Source organism: Rousettus aegyptiacus, unplaced genomic scaffold, assembly GCF_014176215.1.
Source record: "Rousettus aegyptiacus isolate mRouAeg1 unplaced genomic scaffold, mRouAeg1.p scaffold_m13_p_10, whole genome shotgun sequence".
NCBI lineage: Eukaryota > Metazoa > Chordata > Mammalia > Chiroptera > Pteropodidae > Rousettus > Rousettus aegyptiacus.
The window spans coordinates 71,418,918-71,435,908 of record NW_023416285.1 but is presented as its reverse complement, the minus strand read 5'-3'; the positions used below and the strand labels follow the sequence as shown (position 1 = coordinate 71,435,908).

Here is a 16,991-nt window from a genome sequence, read left to right as displayed (position 1 = left end):
GATCAGGATCATCAGTGGGGGGCGAGTCTGCTGCACTTTCCTTTGCAACCAATTTCCTAAGATTTCTCTCTGTGAGTATCAGTCTATTCCCCATTGAGTCATATTCTGATGACTAATAAATTATAAACAGAGGAAAAACTCTAAGAGAAAAACTTAGATCTTACTTGATACTTTTCTGAACTAAAATTTATTAGGCTCTTAAAAAGTTTTGAATGGAGGGGGAATTTAATATGGCAAAGAAAAAAAAAATCTGTGTTACATGTACCAAAATTACACAAGTATTATGACACTTTAGGAAACTCACTGTCAATTTGTAACTAGAATGAAAACAGCCACTTATATAGCAAATCCTAAAAAATAATACTTGATGAAACATTGAACAACTTCTAGGTAAGAGAACTGTTATTCAAATGACTGAAGAGTAAGCACTTTCCTAGCTTCCAAAAGCAACATCTATTGATGTATTGTGCAGTCAGAGGCGTTGACGGGACCTTATAATATAGGGACTGAGTCTACAGTAATAAAATGAAGATAGCCTTTCAACAAGACAAAAAAGTAAAGTAATTTTTAAAAAGATTTCTTTTGCAATGCATTTTAGATGCAAAACTTCTGTCTTGTGGAATTCAGGTTGTTGTGGGTAAATTACTACTGCCTTCAGTTTCAATGGTTCAGATAATATTTTAAATAGTGACTGATCATAGTGATAGTGTATATTTGAATACACATGTGAGTGCATGTGTGTGCACAGGCACTCCAGCTACTAACTGGCAAATATGCCTTACAAAAGGCACCAAAAGAAAACTGCGTAGTACACAGTTTTATTATAATATTCACACTATAGAACAATTGTTCTTTAGTACTAATGTTTATTAAAAAATTATATATATCATCTAGTTATGTGGAACTTAGCATTGCAGTCAGCACATAGCAGGTATAAAAATGGTAGTGATACTGAATGAATGGAAATTTTACAAGAAATCAAAATTCACCTCATTATCCCATGATACTAACATTACAACTCATTCATGTTTGACTATTCACTGTTAGGAGGCAGTCTGTTTAATCTGCTCTGTATCTAGAGTATAGAGGAACTATATTGGATTCTGCAGGCTTTCTTACATGACTGGGAAAGACAGGCGAAAAATTATTACGTGGAGAAGGAAACATATTACTCCTTCAAGGGAAAGTGGGTATATTCAGAATGGATTAGATCCAGATGACAGGGGGCCCCTGCATGTCACGGTAAGAAAGTCTGAATGTCACAGCTAGCTTTGAGCAACAGAGGTTGGGGAAAACAGGAAGTTGTGGATACGCGTTAGAAAGTAAACAGCACAGAGGGAAAGAGTGGTATGCCAGGGGCCATAGATAAATAAACAGGTGGGGAAAGCTTTTCAGTTGTACTGTTCACTCCCGAAGGTACCCTGTGCACGCCCAGGCTGACACTGAGGGGGGGGTGAGACTAGGCTGGATGGAACAAAGGGGCTCCTCTTTCATCACAACTGTAAACTTTAGCTTAGGCTTGGAGCTTGTGGAAACTTAAATCTCCCAAATAACATGCTGGAAAAATAATACCCCAATTCCAAGAGTATCCCTAATGCCCTACAGCTAAGACTCCAGGAAAATTCCTATCAAATGCCTTAGACCAGGAAAGTTGAAGATTTCTGGTCAACCCCAGGACATGGAGACAGGCAGAGACAGGTGCTAATGATATGTGTGTAAGGACAGACCCTCAAATGCTACCACAATTCCATCAGAATATGGCTGTCTCTACGAGAGCTGTGGTTGGGTAAAGGAACTAGGGGAAAACAGGGATTCACGAAACTCAGATTGAACCCTGTCTCCAACTTTACCATAAGTTAAGATCTAGCTTTTATCCTTCTCCCATTACTGCCATTATGGAAATGATATTACTGTCATTATGAAAAATGGGGAAAACATGATCTCACAGAAAAAACTTTCAAGATAGGAGATTATAAACACAAAAGAAATAAACAACTTATTAAAAAAGAGATCTAGTAAAAACAGATATAATAAGAATTTTTAAAAAGTATGATAAAGAAACTTGGAAAGATATGGGAAGATACTGGAAACACAAAACTAAAACAAGTCATTATAATAAAGAACCAATTGAAAATAAGGTATAAAAGTATAAGTGATAAAGGAAAGAAGCCAATTGTAAACTGAGTAGTAAATATGATAAAGCGTGAAAATTCAAATAAATTGTCTCAAAAGACAGGAGGAAATTAAAGAAAAGAGAGGGAGAAAAATGAAAAGAAATGGAGAAATAAAGGCAACTACAAATATACATACATACATAATACATATATATATATGCACACACACAAATATAATGGGAGTCAAAAAGAGAAAAAGATACAAAATGAAAAAATGATTAATAATTTCCCAGAATTAAAAAACAACATGTGTCCTTAAATTGAAAAGGCCATACAGTATCAAAAAGAAGTATAAGAACGAAGTTCCTACCCCTATACACATTACAGTTAAATTGAAATTAAGAAAAGAATTTCTAAATCTTCTAGAGAGAAAAAGCAGGCTACTTACAAACAAAATTCTTTTATCTTCAGCTCTTGTCTCTTTATTGTGGGGGAGGGGCAGGGAACGGAAGACATACTAGTATAAGCAATAAGCAAAAATATGGCTATAGGAACTTTAAAAGTAAACAGAAATAGAAAAGATTTAGACTAAAGATTTAAAACCAGCAGATAAAAATATGATTTAGGCAGTGGAAAGTAGGGGAAGAAAAAAAAAAAGAAACAAGAGACATAATAACTGGAAAACACAAAATAAGAGAAATAAGGCTTACTGTAGCAGTAATTACAATAAATATAAATGGGTTAAATTCACTGATTGAAAAACAGATTCTTAGATTTGATTAAAACAAGAAGATCCAGCAAAATGATGTCTAAAGGTGACACACTTTATAACAGCTAATATACCACTTATTTGATCACTATGTGCTAAGCTCTTGTTTTAACTTGTTCAATTCTCAGAAGAACTTACGTGAAATTACTGTTATTGCCATTTTACAAATGACACTGAGGGACAGAAAGATTATATAACTTAAGGTATAACAGCAAGTAAGTGATAAAGCAAGAACACAGGTTGAAGCGATGAGGATTTACAGACAGTATTCTTAGTTGCTATGTTATACAGAAAAAATGAATGTAGGGTTTAGGAAAAAGAAATAGCATATACGAAACAAAGGAATGCCAGGCTAGCAATTTTACTACCAGATAATATAGAATGTAGTATGCAGAAAAGGCAATAATGGTTAGAAAAGAATCTTTATGTATTCCTCTTACCAGAAATATTGAATTATGCCATATAAAAGAAAACTTGATAGCATTTCTAAGAGTAGCATAATTTTTAATAAAAGCTGCCAATGCATTAAATACATATATTAACTCATTTATTCCTCACAGCCCTATGAGAACAATTATTTTTTCTCTGTTTCAAAGATGAAATTGAAGTTAGAGAAATTAAACAATGTACTACTCAGCTAATAAGAGGTGAAGCCTAGACTTAGATTCTGGAAGGTCTGGTTCCGGAGCCTGAGTGCTAGAGCCCATGGCGTCACAAACAGAAGCAAAAGGGTAGGTTGTTTAATAAGTGGTATTAGGAGAATTTGCTCGCTATGTAGAATTGAAAAAACATTGGATCCCTTCTCTTCTATAAGATATACAAAAAATAAACTTCATATGAATTAAAGATCCATATGGAAAACAGAAAGCTGTGAAGTTAACAGATGAAAATTGCAGAATATCTTTTTGAGTGGGAAAATGTTAGTATCCAAAAAGCACAAACTATAAAAGGAAAAATTAATAGAATTTGACTACCCCAAGGTCAGTGATTTCTGTTCAAGGAAGAATACCACAGGCAGAATTAAGAAGGGAGCCAGATTAGAAGATATTTTCCATGTCTATAATCAGCAAAGAACCAATATCTTGAACACACAAAGAATTCTTGCATATAAGAAGAAGAAAAAAAAAAAGATAGAAAAACCCAACAGAAAGTTCAGTTCCCATTCATCCATGATCCACAGGCACTCCACAGCAGAGGCTGGCTGGCTCATTATGGCCCTGGGACCACATCTGGGCAGCAGTCTGTCTTTCATACCAGCTTATCTTAACAGTGGTAAGGTTGAGCAGTTGTGAAAGAGACTGTACAGCCCAGAAAGCCTATAATATTTACTATCTACCCCCTCAAAGAAAAAGTTTCCCCACCTTTGCTCTATAAAATACTCCCTTGCTCTTAGAGATTGCTACCCGGAACCATCTTCTCTTTCATGTCTCAATTTAAAGCCTGTCATTTAATGTTCATTTCTTGTGTCTGTCTGCAACCCTGGTAAAAGCCTTTTGTTTTCTCAGACCATCTTTCCCCTGGGATGCTGTCTTTTCTTCCCTTTACTCTGTGCCCTATAATACAGAATAGAGACATTCATGGCCTACATCCTGCCTTGACTTGACTCCTGGAACTGTAGCCAGGCTCAAAAAACCTAAGACTTCAACTTGTCCTAAGTGAGGATGGCTCAGGCATGTTTATTAAAAGAAGGTAATCACTAGAAACAATTATACAAGGAAAAGCTGTATGCCAAACTAACTCTGCTTTCCTTTCCTTCACAAGTGGGTCAACGGACTAAAAGATCAGAGAAATGTTGTAGGTTCCATCTATCATGTCCTTAGAAAATTGGAAAATGAAGTCCTTTTATTCTATCATCATAGAATAGAAGGAGAACTATAAGCAATCTATTAGGCGAATTTACATTTGACTGAAGAATATATGAGAGGAATGCTATTTATTGATTTATGTAAAGCTTTATGGAGGCCTTTACTGGAAAGCTGTAGAGTTCTGTATTTAAAATTGTTGAACAGAAAAAAATCAAGAATTTGAATGCAGTCACAGAAGATATATACACTTATTCCAGGTTAACAAGATATAAAACAAAGACTAAAATGAATAAGAAATCATTGAAGAGGGATGGTGATAGAAATCAAGATAGCAGTTACCCTTGGGTAGTAATAAAGGGAATTAAAGAATAATAAAGAATGATAAAGGGAGCCAAAGGGAGCATAAACAGGGCTTCTGGGGTGTTGTCATGCTCTGGTGCTTGATATAGGAGTGTGTTCAACTTTGTGAAAATTCACTGAACTATATGTACACTTATGCTCTATTTACTTTCCAGTATAGGTTAACTTTATCAGAATTGTATAATCTGTAGTTCTAATGTGTGTATGTGTGTGTGTGTGTGTGTGTGTGTGTGTGTGTGTGTGTGTGTTGGTGATGGTGGTTTATCTTGAGTCACATCTAAAACTATATAATATCAAATTACAGTGGGATTCTATAGCATTTAGATTTATCACATATCTTTAGATACTTTACTGTCCAATTTGAACTTCTGTGGTAGTGTACATCATAATTGGCTAAGAGGCTATAATATAGCCATGCAGTTCCTTTAACATTGCTCAATAGAGATAGAATAGCAAATGAGGTGAACAGAGCTGAGCAATGTATTATTATATTATATTAAAATATGGGCATTTTATGAACTTATAAAATTTGTTCAGTATGTCCTCTTTTAGCTATACATATATGAAAGAAATAGTCTCTCAACATTTCCAACATTTATTCATATTTTCTTAGAGGCAAATATAGGGTTGGCATTCATTAACAGTTTGTAAATTTTTTCAAAGCCAAACATCTGCTTGGCATCCAACGATTTTCACAAACTTTTTCCTTTAAAAAAAATTTGTTGAGCATTTATTAGCTTCTTTTGTACTTTATGACTACCCTTTAAGAAGAACAATTATTTAGAGAATTTCTTCAAGTTTAAGACAATCTGAGAAGATTCAAAAAGTGGATTCATGAAGTAAATAAATCCCTTATGTAATGCACTCATGCTATGAAAAGTGTGCAGAGTGTCCCTTTAGACCTTTTCTTGGAGGGCCCTTGATTCAAATAAGGTGAAAGGTTTTGCCTGGAATGCCACTCTCAAGTGACGACACTCACTGAGGTCAAATTTTTTTTTTTTTCTGTGCTATGGGAAAATCACCTAAAAGGGAGTTAAACTTTGATTAGAGATGTTACAAGTAAGGAAAAATGCTTTCTTCAATTTAACTTCTGCTTTTCAGAAGACATGAGTACATAAATTACGTAGCAGAACGGTGATTACTAGACAATCTAAAAGCTGGAGGCTCTAGGCCAATTTTCAACCAACTGTCACAGAATATAAGTTTCAATATATGTTTAAACTAAACTGACAACTGCAGAAAAAATGTAAAATTCTTTTAAAGGCTAGGTTATGTGAACTGACAAGGATCTCAGAAACCGCATGCTATTTAACACACAGCAGTACTTTACTGCAACGTTCCCTTTCCCTTCTGGTGGGAATATGAAAAGAGGTGGAAGAGACGCTTCCCAAATTAAGTTAATCCAAGCAGTAGACATTCTCCTCCCAGAACACAGTGGCCAACAGAAGTACAGTTCACCCCCAAAAGAGGGTTCTTTGGCCCAGAAGTTTTCAAGTTGGAAGGAGATGACCCAGGAGGGCTGTGTGTGCATGGGCTCCCCACCTTTCTAGGTCAGAGAAGCTCCACCTTTCTAGGTCAGAGAAGCTCCACTCTTGGCTTTAGATATTAGGCTCCCTGGAGGATTGAATCACTGTTATATGTTAAGCTCCACATTTTACAGGTCACAAAACCAAGGCCAGAGAGATACTATTAAGTATCTGAAATGCCAGGTAGGTAGCATTAGAATAAGAATTTTGTGAATTCCTACCTAAAACACCATTATACCAATAATACTAGCTGTAGTACTTTAGGACATAAAATATTGGTTTGGTAACTGACATGAGGAATTATTTTCTGGTACAGCTACTTTGCAGAATAGCTCTAGTGATGTTAGCTGTACACAGAGATCTCCATGAGTCTTGGATCAAGCTTTTCCCACCCCACTACTTGTCCAAGGAGTCCAGGGAGTCTGAAACCACTAAAACGGTGCATTCAATTTTACATGTTTGTATGTATATTTTTTTGGAAGAGTCCATAGCTTTCTGTTCTTCAGAAGTATCTGTGATCACACCAAACGATAGGAATCAGTGTACCTGAGCAAGAGAATAGAAAGGAAGAAATAGCATAAAAGAATAGTTTATTTTTATAACCAGGAAAACTGATCAGAAACTGCCTTAATACTAAATGTATGTTTCCTATTAAACTACTCAGATTACACAGGTAAATGTGCACAGAGGTAAAAACAAAAGCTGCATGGTATTTATGAAAATACAGTACTTGGTAGACTGATAAAAACGTATTTCGTTTTACTTCTTAAGTTTTATATACTTAAATTATTTGAAGTATGACATGCAACCTTCCCTTTGTAAACCAAAACCAGGACTCCAAAGCCCTGAATAATTTGGAGGCAAGGGGATTATTTCTGTTTCTGAATGTTTCCTTCAGAAAATGGTGGTAAGACGTAATGACCACTGGCAAAGAACAACTATTTCTTTCAATTCAATTACAGACCCTTCAGGGAAAGCCACTCAGTTTTTATAACTGTCACTAAGGCAAACATTAAAAACTGCCTTCTGCCTTTCATGCTGATAGTGTCAGGGAAGAAAGTGGCTGATGTAATCCTGAAGATGGAACTAATATCGAGGGCCTCAATATTCATTACAGGAAAGCTTTCCCTATACTTCCACTCCAGCTATGGCTGAAAAGAGCTCTGACCAGACTCTGAATTGTCTTCTTGTGTGGACTGACAAGAAATAGGTTGAAAGTAGTCTGAGGGGAAAACCCATAAAGCTAGAATAAACATAAATGAATTTGGGAAACAATACTGTACTGTATTTTGAAATAATGTTCAGCATTTATTGGGAGCATGTCTTATAATGGAGTAAAACAGAATTTCCTGAAGCTGGGAGACTGTAATCATTTAAGAAACCTGTAGATCATTCTTTACAATTGGACTTAATTGTAAAGAATGATCTACAGAATTGCGCACCTATGTCTAGGCCAGTAAGCTAAATGATATGAAGATGGTCTGTGCCAATAGTTTAAATGCCAAGAAGTATCAGGCCAAGAAGGTGCAGAGACATAAACCGGGCAGTGGCACTGATGTGATTATGAGCTTAGATGAATTCTCAAAGCCAGATAGGAAGTTGAACCATAATCCTTATGGGAAAAGAGAGTATATGAAGGTAATTAGAAGAAAAAAGCTGAAGAAGATATTTTTCTTTAAAAAAAAAAAAATCAAAATGAAAACACAACCTAAAACTCTACATAGAACTCAGTGTCTGCACAGAGACCTTCATGGTCCTCAAACATACATAAAACAGACTGGAGGGAGGAAGGGGCCACACACATCTTTATAGGCTCAGTTTCAGAGCTGAGCAGCACGTGCTGTGTAGAGAGGGGTGTGATTCCCTCCTAGGGTTTGGGGCCTGGAGGAGAGCTGAGGTCCATGTGACTTGTGAGCTTTCAGAACATGGATCTCGGGAGGGAATTTCACAAGCAAAGAACATATTTCTTCTCCCTTGACTCTGCTTTCTAGTTTTTCTCTCTCTCTGCTGTTGTTTAATTTGTGGTTCAACTTTCTGAAGAATGGTGGGAGGTACTGTGTTAAGCAATGCTGTAAGAATGAGGCTCAGCTGCTAAGGCTGAATTTTGAAAATTGGCCTCCCACATTTTCCAAACTAATTGTGATTCCACTTAAAAGAAAAAGAAAGATACATGAAGGCGAGTAGGCGGGAAGTCTTATTCATCCTTATAAGTGCATCATCTATGTTCAGCACACAGTAGGCACAGAACAGATGCCACCAACTCAAGGAAACTGGTCATTTTAACCTAAATAGCTCTGTATTGTTTTGTTTCCACAAAGCCAGAAATTATATCAATGTTTTTTTGAGCAAACTTTTCTTGATCCTTGTGATACCATTAGTGAAAATGATTAAATTATCAAATCTGATACAGTATTATCCTGATGAAGAGTGTTGGAGTTGAACATTACTAAAACTTGGTCAAGAGATTAGCAAAGAACTAAGAAAAGTCACTGGAAATGCAGATTTAAAAAAGTATAGGGATACCAAAGTGCAAATGAGATAGTCAAGACAGAATAATTTCCACTTCTTTTTTCATGATTAAGCAAAGAACCATATTATTACTGATATTAGTTATCTGTACAATATTTTATCCAAGAGCTTTATAATAATACTTGCCACAGAGAAAAATAATAAGCAACTCTTAATTCTCTAAGTATGATATAATTTTAAAGGCTGAAATGATGCTTATAAAGGGTACTTAGAAAGCATGGTTGAAATTATATTTCAAAATGTATATTTTATGGAAATTTAAGAAATATCTACAAGGCTTGGCTTATAAGTTTGGAAACAATATTATATAAATGACATTAAGTAACTAAGCCTGGACCAAAAAAAAAAAAAAAAAAAAAAAAAAGGTTTGAAAAGCATAGCATTTTTAACAAATATATTTTAAAGAAAATTTTAAAAAGCTGACAGTACTGTTTGAAAGGTAATATTAAATGCACAGATTCTAAGAAACTCTTCAGAAGCTCTGTTAACATTTCATCTCCCAGGAAGAGAAAGCAATTTGAGAAAGTGCTAGTCTTACCAGCTGCTGAGATTCAATTAAACACATGGCAAAGAAGGAAATTCTTAGGTTTCATGGTGACCATAAGGGAAAAGACTGGGCATGGTCATGAATATACCTTAAATTTTAGGAAGACATAGTTTAAACAATTTAGACAGAGAGATGGGGAAGGTTCTTGGAAAAGAAGTTCAGAAAGGCCTGGAGCTGATTTACAAAAGTACAACTCTATGGATTAGGCCTTAATAACAAAACAGATTTTATTTTAGGATACAGGCAATATTATAAATTAAAGGGTGAAGGACTGACTGTACAGTCAGTCATTATTTTCTAAATAGCTGACTCTTCAGAAAAATGTTCAGCTATTTGGAAAATGATTTAGTTAGTGTCCCCCATCATGCCATTCCCCAAAATATAGCCCTGCGGCAGGATTAGAGTCCAAGTATAGAAAACAGAACCTTTACAGAAATAATGCCAGACAGAAATGCAGGTAAATAATAGATTTTAAAGACAGAAAATAGCAAGAAACCTTTCAATTCAAATTATGAACAATACTAGTGATTGTTAGGACTCACTTTCAAAAACTCTGCTAATAAATTCAATCCCAGTTTGTGAACCTTAAGTCTTGAGTGATTAAATTAATAACCTGGCATTTACAAATTCTGGCTGGAATAATAAGGAACTTTAAAAATCAAGAACTTAGGATAGAGTTGCTCTTTACTGAAATCTGACAAAATTAAGGAGAATTTACCTGCAGCAAATAACAGCTTTGCATGACAAGGCCAAGTCCAGGAAATACTGTCGCACTCCAAAAGTTAAGGCATACTTGAGGGTTTTCCCATCAATTATAAGAGCAAAATCATTCTCTTTTCTAAGAGCATCACCAAGGGTAGTGCAGTGACGACTGAGAGTTTCTCTTGTTCCCTGTGGAAAACAAAACGAACAAAAACGACCTCCATGTTTAATCTCATTTGTTCTACCTCAAGGATGTTTAGCAAACTACATTTATTATTAGTGCTTTTTATGTGTCAAGTGGTTTTCATGTACCTCTCCTCATTTGATTCTCACAAAAGCCCCTCAAAGGAGATGGGACAAACATTGTCAGGAAAAGTAAGTAACCTGCTTGAAGTCACACGTGTGTTCCTACAGAGTTGGGACTAGATTACAAATCACTCATTCCTTTGCAATCCTTGCCTGTTATTCAAAGCACACAATCACTACCCTGAAAAAATTTTTCCAGTAAATTATCTTATTAAACAATAATATGACCCTAATTTACAAACTAGTCAAAATTGCTTAGCCATGAATCGAGGGGAAAAATTGGAGAATATAATTTAAATAACTTATGGGTATTCTTTCAGAAGTACTCAATGCTATTGAAACTTAATTCTCAGTAACCAAGAGGAGAAAATGCCATAGGTGTAATCTCTTGCCACTTTATGAATTGGCTTCTGTAACTTTAATCATGATTTCATGATGCTGTATTTTAGTTGAGGATGGTGAAATGTGGCTTGGTAATCTTGATGGAGCAAATAAAAGAGCTCCTTCCATCAATGAAGGGTTCAAGTTCACGCACAATGAAAACCTTCAGTGCCGAAGAAAGCTTTGTTCACCTCGACTATACAGAAGAGTCATATTTTGTCTGTCAAGAACTGCTTTCCCAGCTCTTCAAAAGGCAATAAATTTCAGAATATTTAGTTTTTCTCCCAAAATCCTGTAGACTCTTTCTATAACCCAACGGAACCAGTTTTTTTGTTTCACAAGAGCCCTAACATGAAGAAAATGAACACTGCCTCTGCACAAGTAAATATAAAGAATCATTTCCCTCCTGTTAAGAGTTTTGTTCTGAGTGCTTAAATCTGAGTTTGCAGTTATTTATATAATAAATACAAATACATATTTATATAATAAAATATACTTACAATGAAAATGCTCATAATAATTTTTACTATAGTCATGAGAGATATAATTATTGTTCCAATTTAAGAATGTGGTACAGTCATTTCAAAGTTATTTTCACAAAGAGGGAAGCAAAGGCATAGGTAATTAAAATTTTATATTGGGATTTTTTGAAGGTGTTTCTGCAATTATATTCAAATTGGGTTCACACTATGTTCTGGAATATGTTTATCAAAATAATAAAACCATACTGTACTGTAAAGTAAGGTTGCTCAATTTTCCTAATACTAGAACTTAACACTCCCCCTGTTCCCTGTTATACACTGACACCAAGGACCACCATATTGTAGCAGTCTTGCAAAATTTTCTGTTTGCACTTTACATAGTGGGGAAGTAGCTGTGTTAATTTACAGGCCTCTCCTTCTTATTTCCTGCTGGAAGTTTTGGGCCAAGAGGACTTAAGAAAATGAGGTAAAAAATGTCGGTAAAATAATGCAAGTAAAATTTACTAATGACAATCTACAGTAGATTACCCTGGGTTGTTGTTTTAAAACTCTATGTCTTCATGTAGATTAACTGAACAAACAAGTAAATCAATGAATGATTAAAAATAAAAATAAAACAAAACCATATTTAGTATGTAATGCTCACTAGGCATAGTTCAGATACAACATTCAGTTAAACTTATTACGACCCCATGCAGGAGGCCCCACTGTTACCCCATTCTGCAGATGAGAAACAAGAGACTTAGAGTTTAAGTTCTTTGCCCACAAACACATGGCTACTAAGTAGTGAAATGAAACTGAGAATTAAACTTCTGTGCTAGCTTGTCTTTCTCTACACAATCCAGCAAAAACAAACCTAACTTCAGACAGTACTAGGCCTAGCAAATTATAAATGGAATGCCTACGTATTCCCTCTGTTGTTTCCCTAGAGCTCTCATCATCTGTCTCTCATCTCATCATTACCGCCAACAGAGATTTCTCTTTCTAAAAACAAACTTAAAACACAAATCATGTTTCTTCTTGCTCAAAATTTTTCTATGGCTTCCTACTGTCTACATGATATATTCCAAACTCCTTAAAATGGCCTTTAAGGCTTTCCACAACCTAAGTCCGACAAAATTTACCCTTCACAACCACCTTCTAAACCAGGTGTACCCTACCGAGCCCTCCCAGGCTCATGCCATGTTGCCAGGTGTAACTCATTGCATGCCAGCATGGCCGTCAGGTCCTTGACGGGAGAGACCTGTTTCCCAGCAACAAACATAGTGCCTACAATTACAAATGCTGGGGAAATACAAATTTATTGAATGAGAGCACTGGTAAGTTCTGATTTCATCCTATTGGCAGCAGTGTATTTCCCCCTCTATTATCACTTCTGATTTGAGAGGGGAGAGGGAAGAGAGAGGGAGGGAAGGAAGGAAGAAGGGAAAGGGCGGGGGGAGAGAGAGAGAGAGGACAGAGATAATCTTTTGCTTGCTCCTTAATTTTCTAGAGAATAATCCATTACTTCAACAGTCTTTCGAACCAAAGCATTATTCACTAAAATTCCAGTGTATTTTTTTAAGCTTTTGCTCAAGGGTCTCCTGAGCTGAAAACCCAAATGGGACCTAAGCTGGGCCTCAGGAGAACTTCAAATTTCTTTAAAATTCATCGTCAGAGTAAGACTGAAAGTCAGCTCCTGAGTTGTGCAAGCTCCCTCATTATCCAACCTGTGGGACGTGGCCCTGTGTGCCCCACTCTCCCTCCTTTCGAAGGTGTTCTCTAACACCTTAACATTTGTTGAGAACTCTCTTATTTGTGGCATCAGTACCCCTAGGTTTCCTTGGTGATTATCACAGATCTTCAGCAAATCTAAAGGTGTCAGGAGATGTAACAGAGATGACATTTCAAAAGGTGAGTCAAAAACTTCCCATAGTGAGTTCTCCAGCCAGCCCACCTAGGGTGCAAGGTGACAATGAAAAACTGCAAACATTTTCTTATTTTAGTTCACAGTTTTCTTTTGTAAGGAGCTCTGGTGTTGGCTGCATGCTGCCAGTTACAAGTTATATTTTACAGTTATTTATACTGCCAGGAGTATTTTAAAATTCTTTTATTTATTGAAAGTTTATTGCTTCTCCCTTCAGCCTGAGAGCCATACTTTATGGCCATAGTGCACTGAAGCTTATCTCCTGTAGCTAGAAATAAATTTATTACTATATTAGCTGTTGCTTTGTTTTCTTTTTGGCTACTGAAGGGGGAAATGTTTAACTGTTTAAAATTAGTGACATGTGAAAGTGAAAATATATAAATGAGAAGCTAAATCAGAAAAAGAATAAAAGACCACATAGTACAACAAAATAAAAACTCTGTATCTCCTTGTTCTACAGTTTTTATGGGCCAAAAAGAAAAGAAACATCTGCTGCTATAATCAAGGAGAGTCAGAAGTAAAGACAATTTGGGAACACAGGCAAGGGGCAAGGTCAGGGTTCAGGAACCTTACTAGGTGAAGATCCGAGTAAGGGAAGGAACCACAGGGAAACTGGAATTCACTTGCACCTCCCATAACCTGCATCACACATGGACACCCCAGTCAACTCTATTCTCTCTACCCACTGCCCTGCACACAGCCAAGTCCTCGGGTCCTCAGCCCCTGGACCTCTTACCATGCTTTCCTTCCTTGCCAATTCACAACTGAGGCCACAAGCAACATTCTCTTCAGTTCTTAGAGCTGAAAACACAAGGGAAAAAAATCACCTCACCACGAGGACAGGCTTTACTTCAGCTCTCTTCCCTTCTATCGGTGCTCATTACTGCTCATCTAGAGTTTTATCCATGGCTAGTGGATTCCATTTTTCCCAGAGGCCACTCCAGATCTTTTCCTCTCAAGATTCCAGATTTGGCTGCCCCTGTCCCATCAGCAAATATCTACCTGCTTTACTGAGAACATCTATATCAGAAAGAATTCCTTCAACTTTCCTCTCTTAACCTAAAAATTTCCCTTTACTTAATCCTCCCTAATTCTTGAGCCAGGAGGAAGAACTGTCTTCTTTGTTTCTCACACTTCTCTCTTGTATTGTCATGTCTCCATTGTCATTATTTTTTTTCCTTCAAGATTACATACTAAAATACTGAAAAATAAAACAATAACTATTCCCTTGACCTGAATTTTCCTGAGTTCTCCAGGTAAATGCTTCCAACTTTTAGATTCTCCAAATACTCTGTTTATACTTATATAACATAGCATGATATACAAAATAACATCTCTATTTTTCTTTGGAGCCTGAGGCCTCGATGAAGAGATGAAGTAAAATGAATAAAAGCATGGAAGGAAAGAATAACTAAATCATTAATGATTGGAGAATACCTTGGGAGAAGTTACAATGGTTTTCTCACGTGATCATTTTGAGCACATTTTCTGCTGCCTATAAAATTATATAATCTTAGATACTTTTAATTAAAATAATAGTAAAATGTTAATATGCTTATCTTATTATAGAAAAAATGGAGAACAAAGTGGAAGTTATTATCCAATGTCTCCTTCTGTCTAAAATAAAATAAATTGTTTAATAAATATAATAGAATGAACATCCAGATTGGCTACTTAGTGATCAAACTAGGTTGTAGAAAAGTGGGCCAATTAGAAATAAACAATATTTATTTGGTTTAAAGACATTTGCTTGGAAAAGAAAAATAAAGAAAGATGCTTGTTAGATAATTAGGCCACGCAGAACTGCTCACACAGATAGCTTGGATCAGAAGACCTTAATAAAGTTCCATTAGAACACAGCCATCTTTAGGATATAGCCAGGTAAAACAGACGACATGTTCATAAGATGACAATTGTAAAGAAATCATAGACTGGAAACTTTATGGTAACATTTTGCGTTACTTTTACATGACCTTTACCAAAAGGAAACCCTTGATAAAAATCACAGAAGGCACCTCAGACAATGAAATCTGATGTGGTTTTATAGCGAGATAAATCAAAAGTCCTGATTTGTTTGGAAAGTATCACAGCATGCAAGATGTCATTTTCATTTTGGCAAAAAGTCTGCTTGGAAGTCTAAAGAAGCCAGAGGCCAGATGTGCAAAGAACATTAGGCCACCTAAGAACTATGTTTTTGATGGCCCAAAGTGTAATGTTGCACAAAGCATCTGCGTAAAAATGGCCCTTTTCAGCTTCTAGCATTTTGGTTTTTTTTCCTGGTTTCCTTCAGAGGTTTACAAGACAGATAGTCTTACTTAGAACACATCCAAGGAACACTCTAGTAGAAAATGTGGAAATATCCCTAAAGAAAGGAAAATAAAAGCCTCTAACCTTTGACTAGAAGCCAGGTTAGCAAAGTCTAACTAGCAGAGATGAGGTGAAGATTACAGAGAAATAGTCCAACATGCAATACCTAATGGTAGTAGCTTCCATACCTTGTTCCAGGGCCACAGTTACTTATAGTGACAGTAAATTATGTACAATCACTAACCTATGTCTCAGAGGTTGTCATTAGCAAGGCTAAGCCCAAACAGGAGAAGTTAAAAGAAAAAAGTATACTTATACTTATCTGGTGCAAAATATATGTTGGTGTTTGGGTCTTAAAACAAATGCTTGGCATTAATATTTATTCCTTGGAGTCTGTTAAATGCATGCAGGTCAAATGATAAACTTACATTATGAGGAGGATTCTATTTCCAGGAAGAAAAAAAATTCTGAACTATACTTAGACTTTCAGACATAAGAGTTAACAATATATTTCATTGTTCTTGGATTTGTTTCTTTTCCTTCATGAGTTCACAGCAGTTAACTGAAGCAAGCATACAACTGGGGCTAATGATGACTCACCCTTGGAAGGCACACAACTTTTGCACTTGTCAGGATGGACCTAGGTTTAAGAAGCCTGTACTTCTTACTTTCAATTACTTTCCACATATAGAGCAAGATGTAACACAATGTACAGGAAAACACCTGCAGGAACCTTGCTGAACGAAGATGGTAACTCTACTTATACAAGATAACCTTCTAGAGGCTGAGCCACTGTAAAATAACTCCTCAGAAACTGTCAGCTGATATGCACAAGTCACCAATCAGTGTAGAGGAAACCACTGTCCGCAGAAAACACACAAATGTACAGCCATAAAAAAGTAGGACGTTAAAAAGTCAAAGCCGGCCAGAGGGATCAGATGATGCTTCTGGGCGCTGAAAAATTTGAAGAAAATGATGAAGCCACATTGTAAAGAACTAAAGTTCCAGAAGCCAAAACATACTATGGCTGAGAGCTCAACATTCTCTTCAACTTCAAATGGATGTAGAGTATAAGGTAAAAATAAAATAACATGGTGAAAAAGTCCTCAATGATGAAAAAAGAAAAAGACTAAATGAGAAATTAAGGCATCGTTCCAATCACTCCCTTAAATAAAGCCACCAAGAACTCCAAAAACACTTGGATCAGATGGCTACAGAGGTTTAGTGCTCTTTTTCATATATTACACATTATATGAA

General features: G+C 36.0%; 1 protein-coding gene across 10 annotated transcripts in view; it reads right to left on the bottom strand.

Annotated features, from left to right (window-relative positions):
- ATP8A1 (ATPase phospholipid transporting 8A1) overlaps positions 1-16,991 on the bottom strand; it is a 208,611-nt gene that overhangs the window by 52,561 nt on the left and 139,059 nt on the right. For all 10 annotated transcript variants that reach the window (XM_016160733.2, XM_036227971.1, XM_016160729.2 and 7 more), the window contains one exon: positions 10,369-10,541. In XM_016160733.2, the coding sequence (XP_016016219.1) occupies positions 10,369-10,541 (173 nt within the window). The remainder of the gene's footprint in view (positions 1-10,368; positions 10,542-16,991) is intronic.